Genomic DNA, 13,291 nt, shown 5'->3' on the forward strand with positions numbered 1-13,291 from the left:
AGAAATTTCCCACAAACATTAAATTCAATCATTTGTATAGTGTTCTGCTTAGTTTTGTGTCAACTTGATACAACCTAGTGTCATCTGGGAAGAATGAACCTTAGTTGAGAAAATGCCTCTATTCGACTGGCCTATAGGATGATTGATGTGGGAGGGCCCAGACCAGTGTGGATGCTTCCACCAGTGGCAGGTGGTTCTGGGTTATATATGAACAAAGCTGAGCAAGCCATGGAGGGCAAGTCAGTAAGCAGCACTCCTCCAAAGTCTCTGCTTTAGTTCCTGCCTCCAGGTTCCTGCTTTGAACCCCTGCCCCAACAACCCTCAATGATATGATTATTGGGCCATATAAGCCAAATAACCCTTTCCTCCCCAAGTTGTTTTTGGTAGCGGTCTTTATCACAGCAATAGAGAGTGAGCTAGGACATATAATACATACATATAAAAATATATATTCTATCTGTTTATCTATCTATCTATCTATCTATCTATCTATCTATCTATCTATCTATCATACAAGTTTACTGTGTTTGCCACTATGAAATTAGCTTTAAGGAAAAGTTTTTCTTATTTATATTAAAAATTTTAATGTCATAAGCACCTAGACTGTTCATCTCACTAAAACAAGCTAATTTGTTTGAAGTGAAAACACAGATCCATTAAATTAGAATGGTTGGTGTGAGTTGTGCATTCACTCAATCTTTGAAATAATTACTGTAATTTCAGTTTTGCTTCCTATCCCAATAGTATATTGGGCATTTTATTTTAGGGCTTAGAAATTTTCTGGTTATTGAACATGTTCATAGTAGAGTTCCTAATCTTACTATAGAAATAATGGTATCATGTTTGTATGTAATCTGTTTTGTCCTGTCCCCTGACACCTCACTGTGACACTCTAGGAAAAGCCCCGAGCAGGATCACCAGTCATTCTGGAAAGAAAATTTGATGGATGTATAAATGTATACCATGTGCTTTCAATTGTAAACATTTCAAATAAACTCTAAGAGTTCTATAATAGTCTTTGATTTTAGAGAATATGTAGGGCCAAAGATCGGTTTTTCTGTACTTCAGCAAATAAGTACTTCTTATATAAAAAGAGAATTGACTAAGCCCATCAATTATCTCACAATTTAAAACATGTATTTAAAAATTGTTTGATGCAGAACAAGCTAGTAAGTTCAGATCTTAATTTCAAGGAGCTTTTTATCTAATTGGAATATGTATTAACTTATTAGAAATAATTAAGAAATTAACTTTGAACCCACAAAAATTATTTTCATTTCCTTAAAATGGAAGAAATATTAACTTGTCTGCCTAGTGAGTGTTGGATAGTAATTGAGGTGCTTTGTGGGGGCAACATCATATTAGAAGTCACTTTGCCTATTTTTAGCAGTTTTATTGAAGAATATTACTTCTATATTTGTGTTACAGATAGACTCATCTAGACATGAGCACACATTAACATAAAATGACTTGATGGTTGGCAAGGACGGGAAGTCTAAATCCTACACCTACTCCTACTCATCTACTGGACAAATGCCTGGTTAAACAGAGGGGCTCTGGGTGGGGCTCTCGAAACATATCACCTCCACCTTTATTGATGAATGATGGACCAAAATAGACTACAACACATTACTGTACTCCTTGCCATGATGCACTCAGTGAAGAGATATTGCTTATTTTTGTTATTTATTGTTGGAAATACATTTTTTCTTATGAATGAAAATGCAAAAATTGGAAGACTGCAGATGGAATGCCAAGGGCCTGGAAAACCCACAGACAGGAAAGTAATTTTCAGTCAAATGGGGTGGAAAGCAGGTGTGTGAAATGACATGTGGTTTTAGAAATACATTAAGATTTGAAGGTATGGCTGGACTAACCAAGAGATATGAGTTGATCATGGAATTCATCTACCAGAGAGGAGACAAATGAGAATTCTCATTACTGTTTTCAGACCCTGCAGCAAATTGACCTCAGTAGTTACAAGGTTGGGCCTGTGCCAAGATATGCTCTGGTTAGTGTTCATGTAAATATCACACTTTTTTTTTGGTATGACACCAGAGGGGTCTGGAATGTGAGTGGTATCAAAAGAGTTCAGTTTCTGATTGATTAGTGGCACTTCTATTCTGCTTGAGTTTTTGAGAAAGTACTATTGGGGCGGGGGGACAGCGGCAGTTAGACAATTCTATACTTGGAAGATCACATAAGACAGAGTTTGATGATCTGATATTGACATATTGAAAGGACCTTCCAAGGCATTAGCTCTCCGTGCATTTTTATGATATGCTTTTTAGTGTTGGAGTAATCAGTACACCATCAAACATTTAGTCTAATTGACCTGTGAATATGGGCATATATCCTTCATGTGATCAATTATTTATTGATTGAATAATTAATAATAATAACTAATAACATTTACTTTTTGGGTTATGGCAATCATGATTTAATGCAATGTACACAAAAGTGCACACCAAAGGACTCCTCTTTCCTAAACAAATAATTTAATCTTTAGTTAACTTTTGGTTGCCATCTGCTTTCATAATACTGCTAAAACCTTTTTTAATAACATGCATAAACAGTGCCAATGATATGTAAGTGTATGAAATAAAGCTCAGTGCAGTATATTGACATCTTGATTGTGAGTAACACTGTAATGTTGAAGCCATCTCTCCAGCCTATGCAGTGTGTGTTGAGTTCTACCTTAAGGTTATTATGTTTATATAAACATAAATGTAACATTGTTTAATACTGCAACCAATTGTCTACAATGTAATCTTTAGACGATTTTACTTCCTTGAGTGCAACCCAACTGTATTTTTCATTTTCATTTTTGTTAATTTTGTCCTTTGACTATTTCTTACTTGTATACAATGAATTCTGATTACTCTATGTGAACCTTTTCTATCTCCCTCCCATCCCTGTCACCCCCTTCTTCTCTCCCTCAAGCTCTTTCCTGATTTCAGAACTTCTAATTTTATTGTGATCTACTTAGTTTAACTAGGGACATCTGTGTGACCACTGGATGGAACTCTCCACGAGGTCACTAGTGGGCTCCCATCTGAAGACAATGACTCCCCATCTACCTGAACCTGTCTATAATGAATGTTTCATCAATGAAGGATATAAACCCTGACCCCCTCTTCCATCCATGCTGGCTGTTGGGTCCATTCTCGTACAGATCTAGATCAGATACCTGCACTTGTGAGTTCATGTTTGTAATGTCTGTGTCTTGTCCAGAAGATGGCATTTCTTAGCCTGCCTCTCTCTCTTCTGGCTCTTGCACTCTTTCTGCCCCCTCTCTTACAATATTCCCTTTTTCATAGACTAGACAATATAAATGTCCCATTTAAGATTAATCCCATCAAACTATCTTATATTTATTTGCCTTCCAGGAATACATAGGCTGAATTTCTGAATAAATAGATGAGAATTCACATACCACTATTTAACATTTCTATCATCCTCCCAAATAGAGTCTACACAAAAAAATGAATAAATAAGTCTGTTGCTTTAGTAAAAGTTTGACTTCTTATTGCAGCAAAATTTCCTGAGATTGTTTTGTTTGATGATAGTTAATTTAATTTAAATTATCATTATATTTTCTTGTTACATTGTCCTTTGAAATCATTGAAATTGCCTAAGTAGCTTTGTTGTATCTACAGTTCATAAAATGGAAACTCAGAAGATCAATTTAGATACAGATGGAGAATAAAAGGATTTCAATATGTACTTAACTTTGTTACAAGGAAATATATGAGCATAGCCATTTGAAGAGAAAAAGGAGATATAATAGGGAAATACTAATTTTCATACTGTCGTATGATAGTGATAAAGTCTGTCTTTATATGAAAATACATATTTTCTATATATATGTCCATAAGATACATGATAATTACTAGTTTCTGTTTCAACTATTGTGCTACACTGTGTCTCCTGTATGTTTTAAAGTATAATTTCTTTTCTTTTCTTTAACAGCAAATGCCAGTCTTCTTGGAGGAGGTGGTGGTAAGTCCTGAATTTGGCTTAACTTCAAATACATTTTTGTTACATTAACCAAAAGATGATTATCAAGCTCTGTGATATTTACAGCAAGCTAATTTTGCTATTGTTATCAACTACAAAACTAATATTCTAGAAAATATTTTATAATAGAAATGCTTCAGTTTGAAGAATTATTCTTATGTTCAAAACTGTTTTTTTCTTCTTGTTATCTTTGATGTAAGGGATGCATACACACACACACACACACACACACGAGAGAGAGAGAGAGAGAGAGAGAGAGAGAGAGAGAGAGAGAGAGAGAGAGAGAGGCTGTAATCTGTTGACATGAATACACACGTAGAAGATGAGAGTCGCTGCTAATAGGAATGTCAAGGTGCCAATATGTTTGTAGGCTCTGTCTTCTTTTCTTTTTAATCATAATTGCTTGGTTTTGCTTTTCATGACTTTGTGCCTAGAGATCTTAATATTTCATCTGCTTCTTTGGAAAACTACAAGAGAAATTACTTTTGATGCTTTACTTTTTTGTATTAGGTAAGAGAAGAAAGCAAAAGTCTTCAAAGTGAAAGGAGAGGGAGACATTCCCATACTGCGGGATTCTTATGATAGAATCCAGCAACTATGGCTTTCTTTTTAGGTTGGGAATAAGAAGGCTTTTGTAGCTGCAGTATGTATAATATGCTAGGGGAGAAAGTGTTAGGATAGGGTCATTTTCACAGTAGACTCAGATGTTCATGGATTGGCTTAGCCTCTCACTCTTCCCCCCATCCCCCCTCTCCTCCCTACTTTGTTCTGGGTTTCCTTTTTAATGTAAGTGGCAGGTAGCAGTTAGGACTGTTAATCCCTTTATGGCTTTAAAAATGTACTGGCCTTAATAGAAGATGCTAGTATACATTCTATCTAGAAATAAAAGCATAATCATGGTTCAATCTTTCTTCGGTGTATAATTGAGTGCAAAGCTGCTTCCCTCAAAGCATATTGCTGCATATCTGTGTGGCTATTTATTAGAAGACAATGTATAAAATGCTAGGGGAAAGTGTGTTAGGATAGGGTCATTTTCACAGTAGATCCAGATGTTCATGGATTGGCTTAGTCTCTCTCTCCTTCTCCCATTCCCTTTCTTCTCCCTGTTTTGTTCTGCATTTTCATTTTCAGGTAGGTATCAAGTAGTAGGTAGGACTGTGCATCACTTTAAGGCTTTTAAAAAATGTACTGGCCTTAATAGAAGATTCTAATATAAGTTTTATTTAGAAATAAAAAACATTATTGTTCAATTTTAATGGAACTCTTGAATTTGGAATGATGAAAAGGGGTTTAAAGTAGAAAGTGCTGCTTATACTGTCACGTGTCAGTACATATCCTAAATAGGATGAGAGAATGTGGGATTGAAGTCTGTTATTGTTCAAACAACATGAAAGAGGTACTTAATACTCCATGCCTTCCCCGAAATACAACCTGAGTGACACTCAATTCCTAAAGTGTTGTGATGATTTAGCAAGAATGTCTGCTATGAGAAAGAATAGTAGGAGATTAACAAGTGTCTATTTTGATCTTCCCCAATTTATTTTAGAAAATATAACTCTACAGATTTTTTTCATCGTACATTTTACTGTACTTTTGGAGACTCAGAAAGGAAAATTTTCCTTAGGGGCTGGAGTCTTGGTCTATCCCCCCTCCAAAGTGCAGTGTATGAAGAAAAGATTCTTAAGATAAATTGCTCATAGGGGTGATTCTATTATAAGACATACTCGTATTTTAGAAGATGTGACTAATAGGTAAAGTGTAATTTTAAGATGGAGTTTACATGAGTAGATTTATCAACTTATAGCAACAAATTAGTTAAATGATTCATTTATTGCTTTTAATTATTTCTAAAGAGTGAGTCAACCAATTTTATTAGTTAAAATCAGTTTTTCTGCTCATAATGGAGAAGAGCTCCCAAACATTCTACTTCAAAGAATAGAGATACATTTGTGTTTCACATGAACTTGTGCTGCAGATAGACTGGATTGGTTGCATGATAATTCATGGTGTCATCAAGCCTCAAACACTTCCTTTTCTGTTCTTCCTTCCTAGCTTTCCATTTCAGTGCCTCAGGGTTTTTAAAGGCTGCTGGTGCTCTAAGCCACCATAAATAAAGTGTAGACAAGGATAAGAAAGGCAAAAACTGTGAAAAAGTGTCTTCAGGGATGAGTCAATTTTCTTTTATCTTTAAGCAGATTTCCTTTAAATCTCACATTTTACTGAGTTTGGTAAAATATTCATTCCTTGCATTCCTAGTAGTTTTTGATTTTAGGAAGCAATATGTTCATCAAAAACAATTATTCTGGTTATTGTAGAGGAAGAGAAGTGAAGGTTGAGAGAGCAACGAGCTGCATGTGTCCACATGCCATAATGATCACTTTTCTGTCCTCAAGTGACTTTGCATAAGTGTGCATGAGCATGGCTGGTACAAGGAAAAATAATCGGCTCTAGAGACTGGCTTTACATTTTTATGGCTCTTCTAGCCTACTGGAGAAGGTACATTTAAGCAGTGGTATGACATTTAGTTGTGTACTCATTGAAGAAATAGACAGGCTCAGTTTTCTGTGTCCCTAATGTTAGTACTGTTGTCTTCATCTACATGGCTGCTAAATTCATCATGATTTACAATTTCTGAATTGTAAATCTAGGAACTCAGTGATATCATAAAGATAAATTACAAGTAATTAATATGACTCTATTTTCCCCTTAAAACAGGTTGTCAAGAGTTTTAAATTCTTTCATATACTTCTGGAATTGTCAAAACTGTTCTCAAATACAAACTTGGTTTTTCGTAGATTTTATTAAAAAATTGAACATAAGGAATACTCTGAGCTTTCTCTCTGCACTTTCTGATTCTATGACAAATCTTCGAAATCCTCTCATTGATGTTTATAAATAACAACTTCAAATTATCCAATAAAGAACAAGCATATGTGTCCTTTCATATTGTCAATGCAGATTGAGACTCATGAAAATAAGAAAAGCATCATCTACATCACTACCTGCATTCAGTTCCTCTCATTCATTTCCCATGATATTAGTAGAGTTTGTCCATATGTAGAAAAAGCAAATTTTCAGAGCACAAGTACATTACCATCTTATGGTACCCTTGGGTTATGCTTGGGTTTATATGTCTTTTCATGTGTTTTAGGTCAATCAGTCTTAGAAAACATTGTGATACACATTCAGTTACCTGCAATAAGGATGTCTTGTATGCATAAGGCTCTATATGCTGGTACTTAGAACATGTAATATGAAAGAAGTAATCATGGGCAGCCTTAAATTTTATGGAAAGGTACAATTAGTAGGAAGTAACAACTAAGAACTAATTTTCTCAGTTCCATCAGGACCATTATATAACAGACAAGAGCCAATTTTATAACCTGTGGCTTTAGATAATGTCTGTTACACTTATGCAATAATTAACATGAAGCAGAGCATGATGATTGGACCAGTCCGGGGTATTGTTTATGGCATTTTCTTCCCTATTTGTCTGTCAAAGCACATGAAGCATAATGTAAGATATTTTGAATGACAGTTCTTAACAGTGCAAATTAATATTGTTTTTTGCATCATGATTTTGTTTGTTATTTTAATCATTTCTGCATCTGATAAAAACTCTATATTAAATACTTTTATTTATATTAGCATTCTAACTATATACATTATTCTTGAGAATTTTATGCCAAGTTTAGTTTAAAAACTCTGAGAGTAGGCAAGCATTGCCAAATGAAAACTAAACACTCAGCCTGGGATCAAATGCATGGAAAGCCACTTGCTTAGACTGAAAACTAGACACATTCTTTGGATCTTCTCTACCCCAAATTCTTTTGGCTTTTTATGTCTTCTAGGTGTGGCCAAATAGGAACAAAATTCAGTGGTCTTAGGTTAGCAGAAGTTATTTTGAGGTTGCTCAACAGTTCTACCTGTAGAAAATTTCTAATTCTGTTTTGCTACTAATGACCACTTTGTGTGTCAAGACAGTACATGTTAAGTAAATATCAAGTCTATGCTTGAGAAGAGTGAAGTCATAATCATTTTCTGTCATATACAGGCTGTGAATTTCTACCCACACAACATTTATTTCCACACACATATATGCAAATGTTCATCATCCATTTTCACAATTAATATTTGTTGGGTAACTACTGTGTGTGCAGTATTGATTACTGATTAGCCAATCAATGCAGACTTCCTCTGTGGGAGACTTAGCAGCATAATTATAATTTCCTACATCCTCCCCAGTTTTCTCAGGACTCTTCTGATGTGGATCTTTTGAATTAAAATGATACTTTGATATTAACCTAGTGGACATTTGATGCTTTCTCTAAAACACAGGAAAGTCGACTTTAGACATGTTCTCTCACACAGCATTTGGGTTGTTACCCAGAACTACAATCCAATGAGCAGCAGCCTTTAAGTGTGTGCTAATATGGTTGAGTCAACTTTCATGGATTAACTCTTTACTAAATTATGTATTACTACTACCAGTGGTATTATTGTGGTTATTATTATTATTATTATTATTATTATTATTATTATTATTATTTTTGGTTTTTCGAGACAGGGTTTCTCTGTGTAGCTTTGTGCCTTTCCTGGAACTCACTTGGTAGCCCAGGCTGGCCTCGAACTCACAGAGATCCACCTGCCTCTGCCTCCCGAGTGCTGGGATTAAAGGCATGCGCCACCACCGCCCGGCTTATTGTGGTTATTATTTGTGTGTGTGTGTGTATGTGTATGTGTGTGTGTGTGTGCACGTGCGTGTGTGAATGTAGCTACATACATGCCAGTACACATGCTCTCCTATCAACTGTGGAGTCTGTGGATGGAACTCACATTGACAGGCTTGCACAGTGAGTACCTCTGTCTGTTGAGTCATTTTGTCAGCCCATGAGTTGCTTGTTAACCATTCACAAGAGAACGGAATGTCATCTTTTACCCTTCTTCCACATTCAGAATGAGTTATACTGTACATGTATCACTAAATTGATCAAAGTCTCTATGTTTTTTCTATGTTTCATTGTATATCATTCATTCCTTCATTGATTCCTTATTTCCTACACCAATAACCCTCCACATGTATTTAGTCCTCAGGCATGCTGGGAGAAATCTAGGATAATGGCCAATAGCCAGGAACCAAGGCCAGTTTGCAGGGGGTAGGGTATGGTATCCATGCTTGTCTATCAGGGGTGAGTGAAGCATGGCTGGTAGTGAGTTCACCAGCTGGTCTGCCCCCAGCAGGTAGAATGTCCCAACTATGGGTCTAGGAGAATAGTGACAGTCTCTCCAGCCTGGGAAAGCAGCAGGGCAGGAGAAACCAAGAGAGTGCTGCATTTTGTTTAGACAGGGAGCGGAACTTCAGGAAGGGCAGAGCTGTTAGGCCATACAGATTTAGGTTTAAACTTAGACTACCTCCTGTGGCATAGATCCTAGGCATGGCAGGTAGTGAAATCTGCTAGCATAGATCACAGGGTCCAGATGTGATAGAGGAAAGGGAAGGATACAGAGCTTAGGAGTCAGGGCAGGTCCCAGAGCATTCGCCTACATATGGATCTCAACCTATTTTATTTTTACTTTTCCTCTCTTCCTCCCTTATAATTGTTGGTTACCCCTTTTGTACTTGTCTTGATATTAAAGTGAAAAGTATTGATAGTAAAGAGTGTTAGAACTAAGAACAGTTAGAATTTATCTATTTACACATAAGCATTTGAGGAACAAAAGGTATTTGTCACACAGGACAAATGAAGCAGGGATAGAAGTTAGTATTTTTAAGTGGTCAGGGAAATCTTCCCAGAAGAGTTATGCTGTAAGAGGTAGTATTTTTCTAGGAACAGAGAAGGGTGGCTCACTTGGATGTGCTTCCTCATAGATGACATTGTGTCTTGCTTTTTTTTTTTTTTTTTTTTTTTTTTTTTTTTTTTTGGCTAGCCTTCTCACTGTTCTTCTGTTTGGACCTTGATTAAGCAGTTCCCTCCAACAGTCTAGGAATGATACTCCAGGTGGAGTGATTGTGTTCCTAGTGAGGTCAGGAGCTCTGGTGCTGGTGGAGTTGGCAGGAAACTACCAACAGAACCACCTGTGTGCTCTGGTGGCTGTCATCAACAGACTGCCCACACATGCTCACCTCACCTGCACAGCGTCCATCATCTAGTCACCATCTCCAAACCCAGTTTCTCCTCATTGAACATGAGCTAATTTAGTTCCAGTTAGAAGTTCCACTTAACCTGGCTGCCCTTCTCATGCCTGCCATTTGTCCAAATGCAGATGTTCTTACTAGTGAAGGAAGGTGGCGAGAGGTGTCCTGAATCAAGTCATATGTCTGCCTTGAACTCCTCTAATGTCCTGACTGTCTCATCTCTAACTCTGGTCTCTGTGAACAGACTAAAGTGTGTGAGATTACTTGTATTTCTGCATGTGTGCCCAATTGTCTTCTAAGGGGAGCTCCCCGTCTATCAGCCCTATGAAGAGGGGTGCCCATGAAGATCAGATGCTCCTTCTCATCGTGGCCCTGGGGGAATGTTCCCCTGGTAGGAGTGCACTATCTGAAAGCTGTGTTTCTTTTTCATATAATGGTCCTGACAGTTTCTACATACTTGGATATCTTGGTTTTCTCTACTTTGCTTTAGAAAGTTAATCACTTTATCTGAGTAATTTTCTGATGGAAAAAAAAAACCCCAAATCTTAAAAAAAAAAAAAAACCACTTAAGTAGCCAAATTGATGATGCTGTGTGTATTTTCATAGTAATTATTTTTAATCATTGTATTATCTTTCATGTTTGAAAGAACTTGCAAAGACAAACTCACATAACTTTTCACAGTACATTTTTTAAACATGAGAGATACAGAGAACAATGAGTATTTGTATAGGTGGAGGAATTAAATACAGGGTGCTTAAATTCCACAGATTGCATAGAAGGCATGCTTCAGTCATGTTTCACCAAATGGCAAGTGTTTGTAGTTACAGCTTCCTTTTTAGATAGTTTGACTTTATGAGAAAGTTTTTTTCTTTTAGCCTTTTAATCTAAGCAACCTGTTATTGACATATTATAATTAATATATACAGGTTTTATCCTATCAAAGATTGCAAGTTTTTAATTTTATAAAAACCTTGTATATTTATGCTTCAGCTGGAGTCTCCTTTTGAATTCATTTCCATTTTTATTTTTGCATTTGAACTTTTAAATTAATTTTATAATTGGAAAATATTTTGTTATTTTTACATTTTAGATAATTAACTTTTAGAATATACAAAGTTAATTAATTCTTCCAGAAAGTGCTTAAATTATTAAATGATGCTTTAGGATAGGAATTTCAATTACAAAAATATTAAAAATATCAAAAACAACAAAAAACATCTTTTCAGTTGTAGGAATTCCTAAGTAAAAACCCTAGAGTTTTATATGTACTCTTACTGTGTTTGGCTAACTCAATGGGAACTAACTTCCTAGAAGTACAAGTTAATATTTCAAAGCAAATGATTTACAGTTATAAAGTACTCTCATAGGTAAGAACACACACACACACACACACACACACACACACACACACAGGTCCTGATCACATAGCAGCTGTTACATAGTACTTGATTATTTGTGTTAAAGTATAATCTCTTCAAAACCACAAAAAGAGATTGAACTCTATTGAAGTCCTATTTTAAATATCTCTCACTTATCACCATGGCGATGGATTCTATGCACATGGTGAGAAGCATAAGTGCTGATAAAATACTTCTGCTTAAAGCCCCTTGTGTTCTGGGGAAACTAGATGCCAGCCAGAATCCGGCAGCTTACTGTATTTGATGTAGTTTTCTGGCAACATAAGGTAGGGAAATTTCCTTGGGAGCAACTAGCAAAACCTTCATGCCTTTGGCACTGTTGAGAATGTTATTCCACTATTTTACACTTCCTTCACTTCCTTCCCAAAATGTTGGTATCTACTCGGCTCTCCAGACAGATTAACCTGGGCAGTTCTCAGTGAAAGCAAATTTAGTGAGATCCCTTGGGTTCAGTCACATACTCTTGGAGAGCCCCACCATGAGTGTCTGTACTGTTACAGCTCTGTATTTGGCTCAAAGATGTTAATTTTTTTTCATGAGTTAAGACAAATTCATTATTTTGCATACTAGTTTCCACCTCTGGAAAGATGATTATAATGATACCAAACTACTTCACTGGGGTGGAATAACTAATTGCTCATTGTAAAGTGTTTTTTAAATACAAAGTGTTAGATAAATGGTTATTACTGCAGTTGTCATTATTATTATCATTATGGTATAAGCGCAAAAGATGAAAGGTGCTGGATAATTGCACGATATGGTGATGCTGTATTCAAATAAAGGGGAATAACCGGAATTGTGGGGTAACAAAGCTCACAATACTCACATGTGGTAGAGGAGAGTTTTTTTTTTTATAGAAAGATAATACAGATAATTGTTAATTACCCACAAATAAGCCCAGGCATTTTGTATATATAGATATGGACAGAAGATCATTCCAACAGCAGTTCATTTCATCTATGCAGTAGGTGTTTTGAGGAACCTTTATTTCAAACATGTAAATGCTCAGAGAATAAACTAATTATGAACTTGAGAAAGGGGCATTCCAGTTTCATGTAACATTTGCTAGACCAGGAGAAGGAAACCTAAACATAGCCTTAGGGCAAGACTGCACTGAGCCTATCAGTTAAGGCACATGGAGAGGACAAATAAAATAACATTATTTCATGTTCCAGCACATACTTGACACAAAGGGAGGAACAAGGAATCCAAAGGAAAGGATTTATAATTAGCAGGCAGTGAGGTCTGGAGAACTATGAGAGGAGACACCTAGTAGTAGCTGTAGATTATTGAGTAGATTATTCAATAGCAATACTTACAGATTTTAGTATGGAATAATTTAATAATTGACATCAAAGTGGATTCTTTTCTCAACAATTTAATCACTAAGTAAATAATTTAATGTAGACATAGCATCAGCAAGTTATAAAAAACTGGAAGTATATGATTAAACAACCATCCTTCTTTTCAAGTATAAAATGGTCCAGGCAGTGACTACAAAGTAGGCTTTGCTCTTAGGCACACATAGAATATTTCTAAGGTGAGTCATGTGATTGACTAAGCAAGAAAATAGAGAAAGGATGTCACAAACTAGAAATGTTAAGGATAAAAGAGAAGATAGCTATATAGAGCCTCAATAATTTTTTTAAAAAATCAAAATGAGGTATTTTGAGCAACTCATGCCAAAAAATTGGTGAACTTGTGTAAAGTAAATCT

General features: G+C 35.8%; 1 protein-coding gene across 1 annotated transcript in view; it reads left to right on the plus strand.

Moving 5' to 3' along the window:
• Positions 1-13,291, plus strand: part of Macrod2 (mono-ADP ribosylhydrolase 2) — a 1,962,999-nt gene that overhangs the window by 447,761 nt on the left and 1,501,947 nt on the right. Inside the window, exon 4 of the mRNA XM_028884439.2 lies at positions 3,973-4,002. Coding sequence (XP_028740272.1) covers positions 3,973-4,002 — 30 coding nt within the window. The remainder of the gene's footprint in view (positions 1-3,972; positions 4,003-13,291) is intronic.

This window comes from Peromyscus leucopus, chromosome 4, assembly GCF_004664715.2.
Source record: "Peromyscus leucopus breed LL Stock chromosome 4, UCI_PerLeu_2.1, whole genome shotgun sequence".
Taxonomy (NCBI): Eukaryota; Metazoa; Chordata; class Mammalia; order Rodentia; family Cricetidae; genus Peromyscus; species Peromyscus leucopus.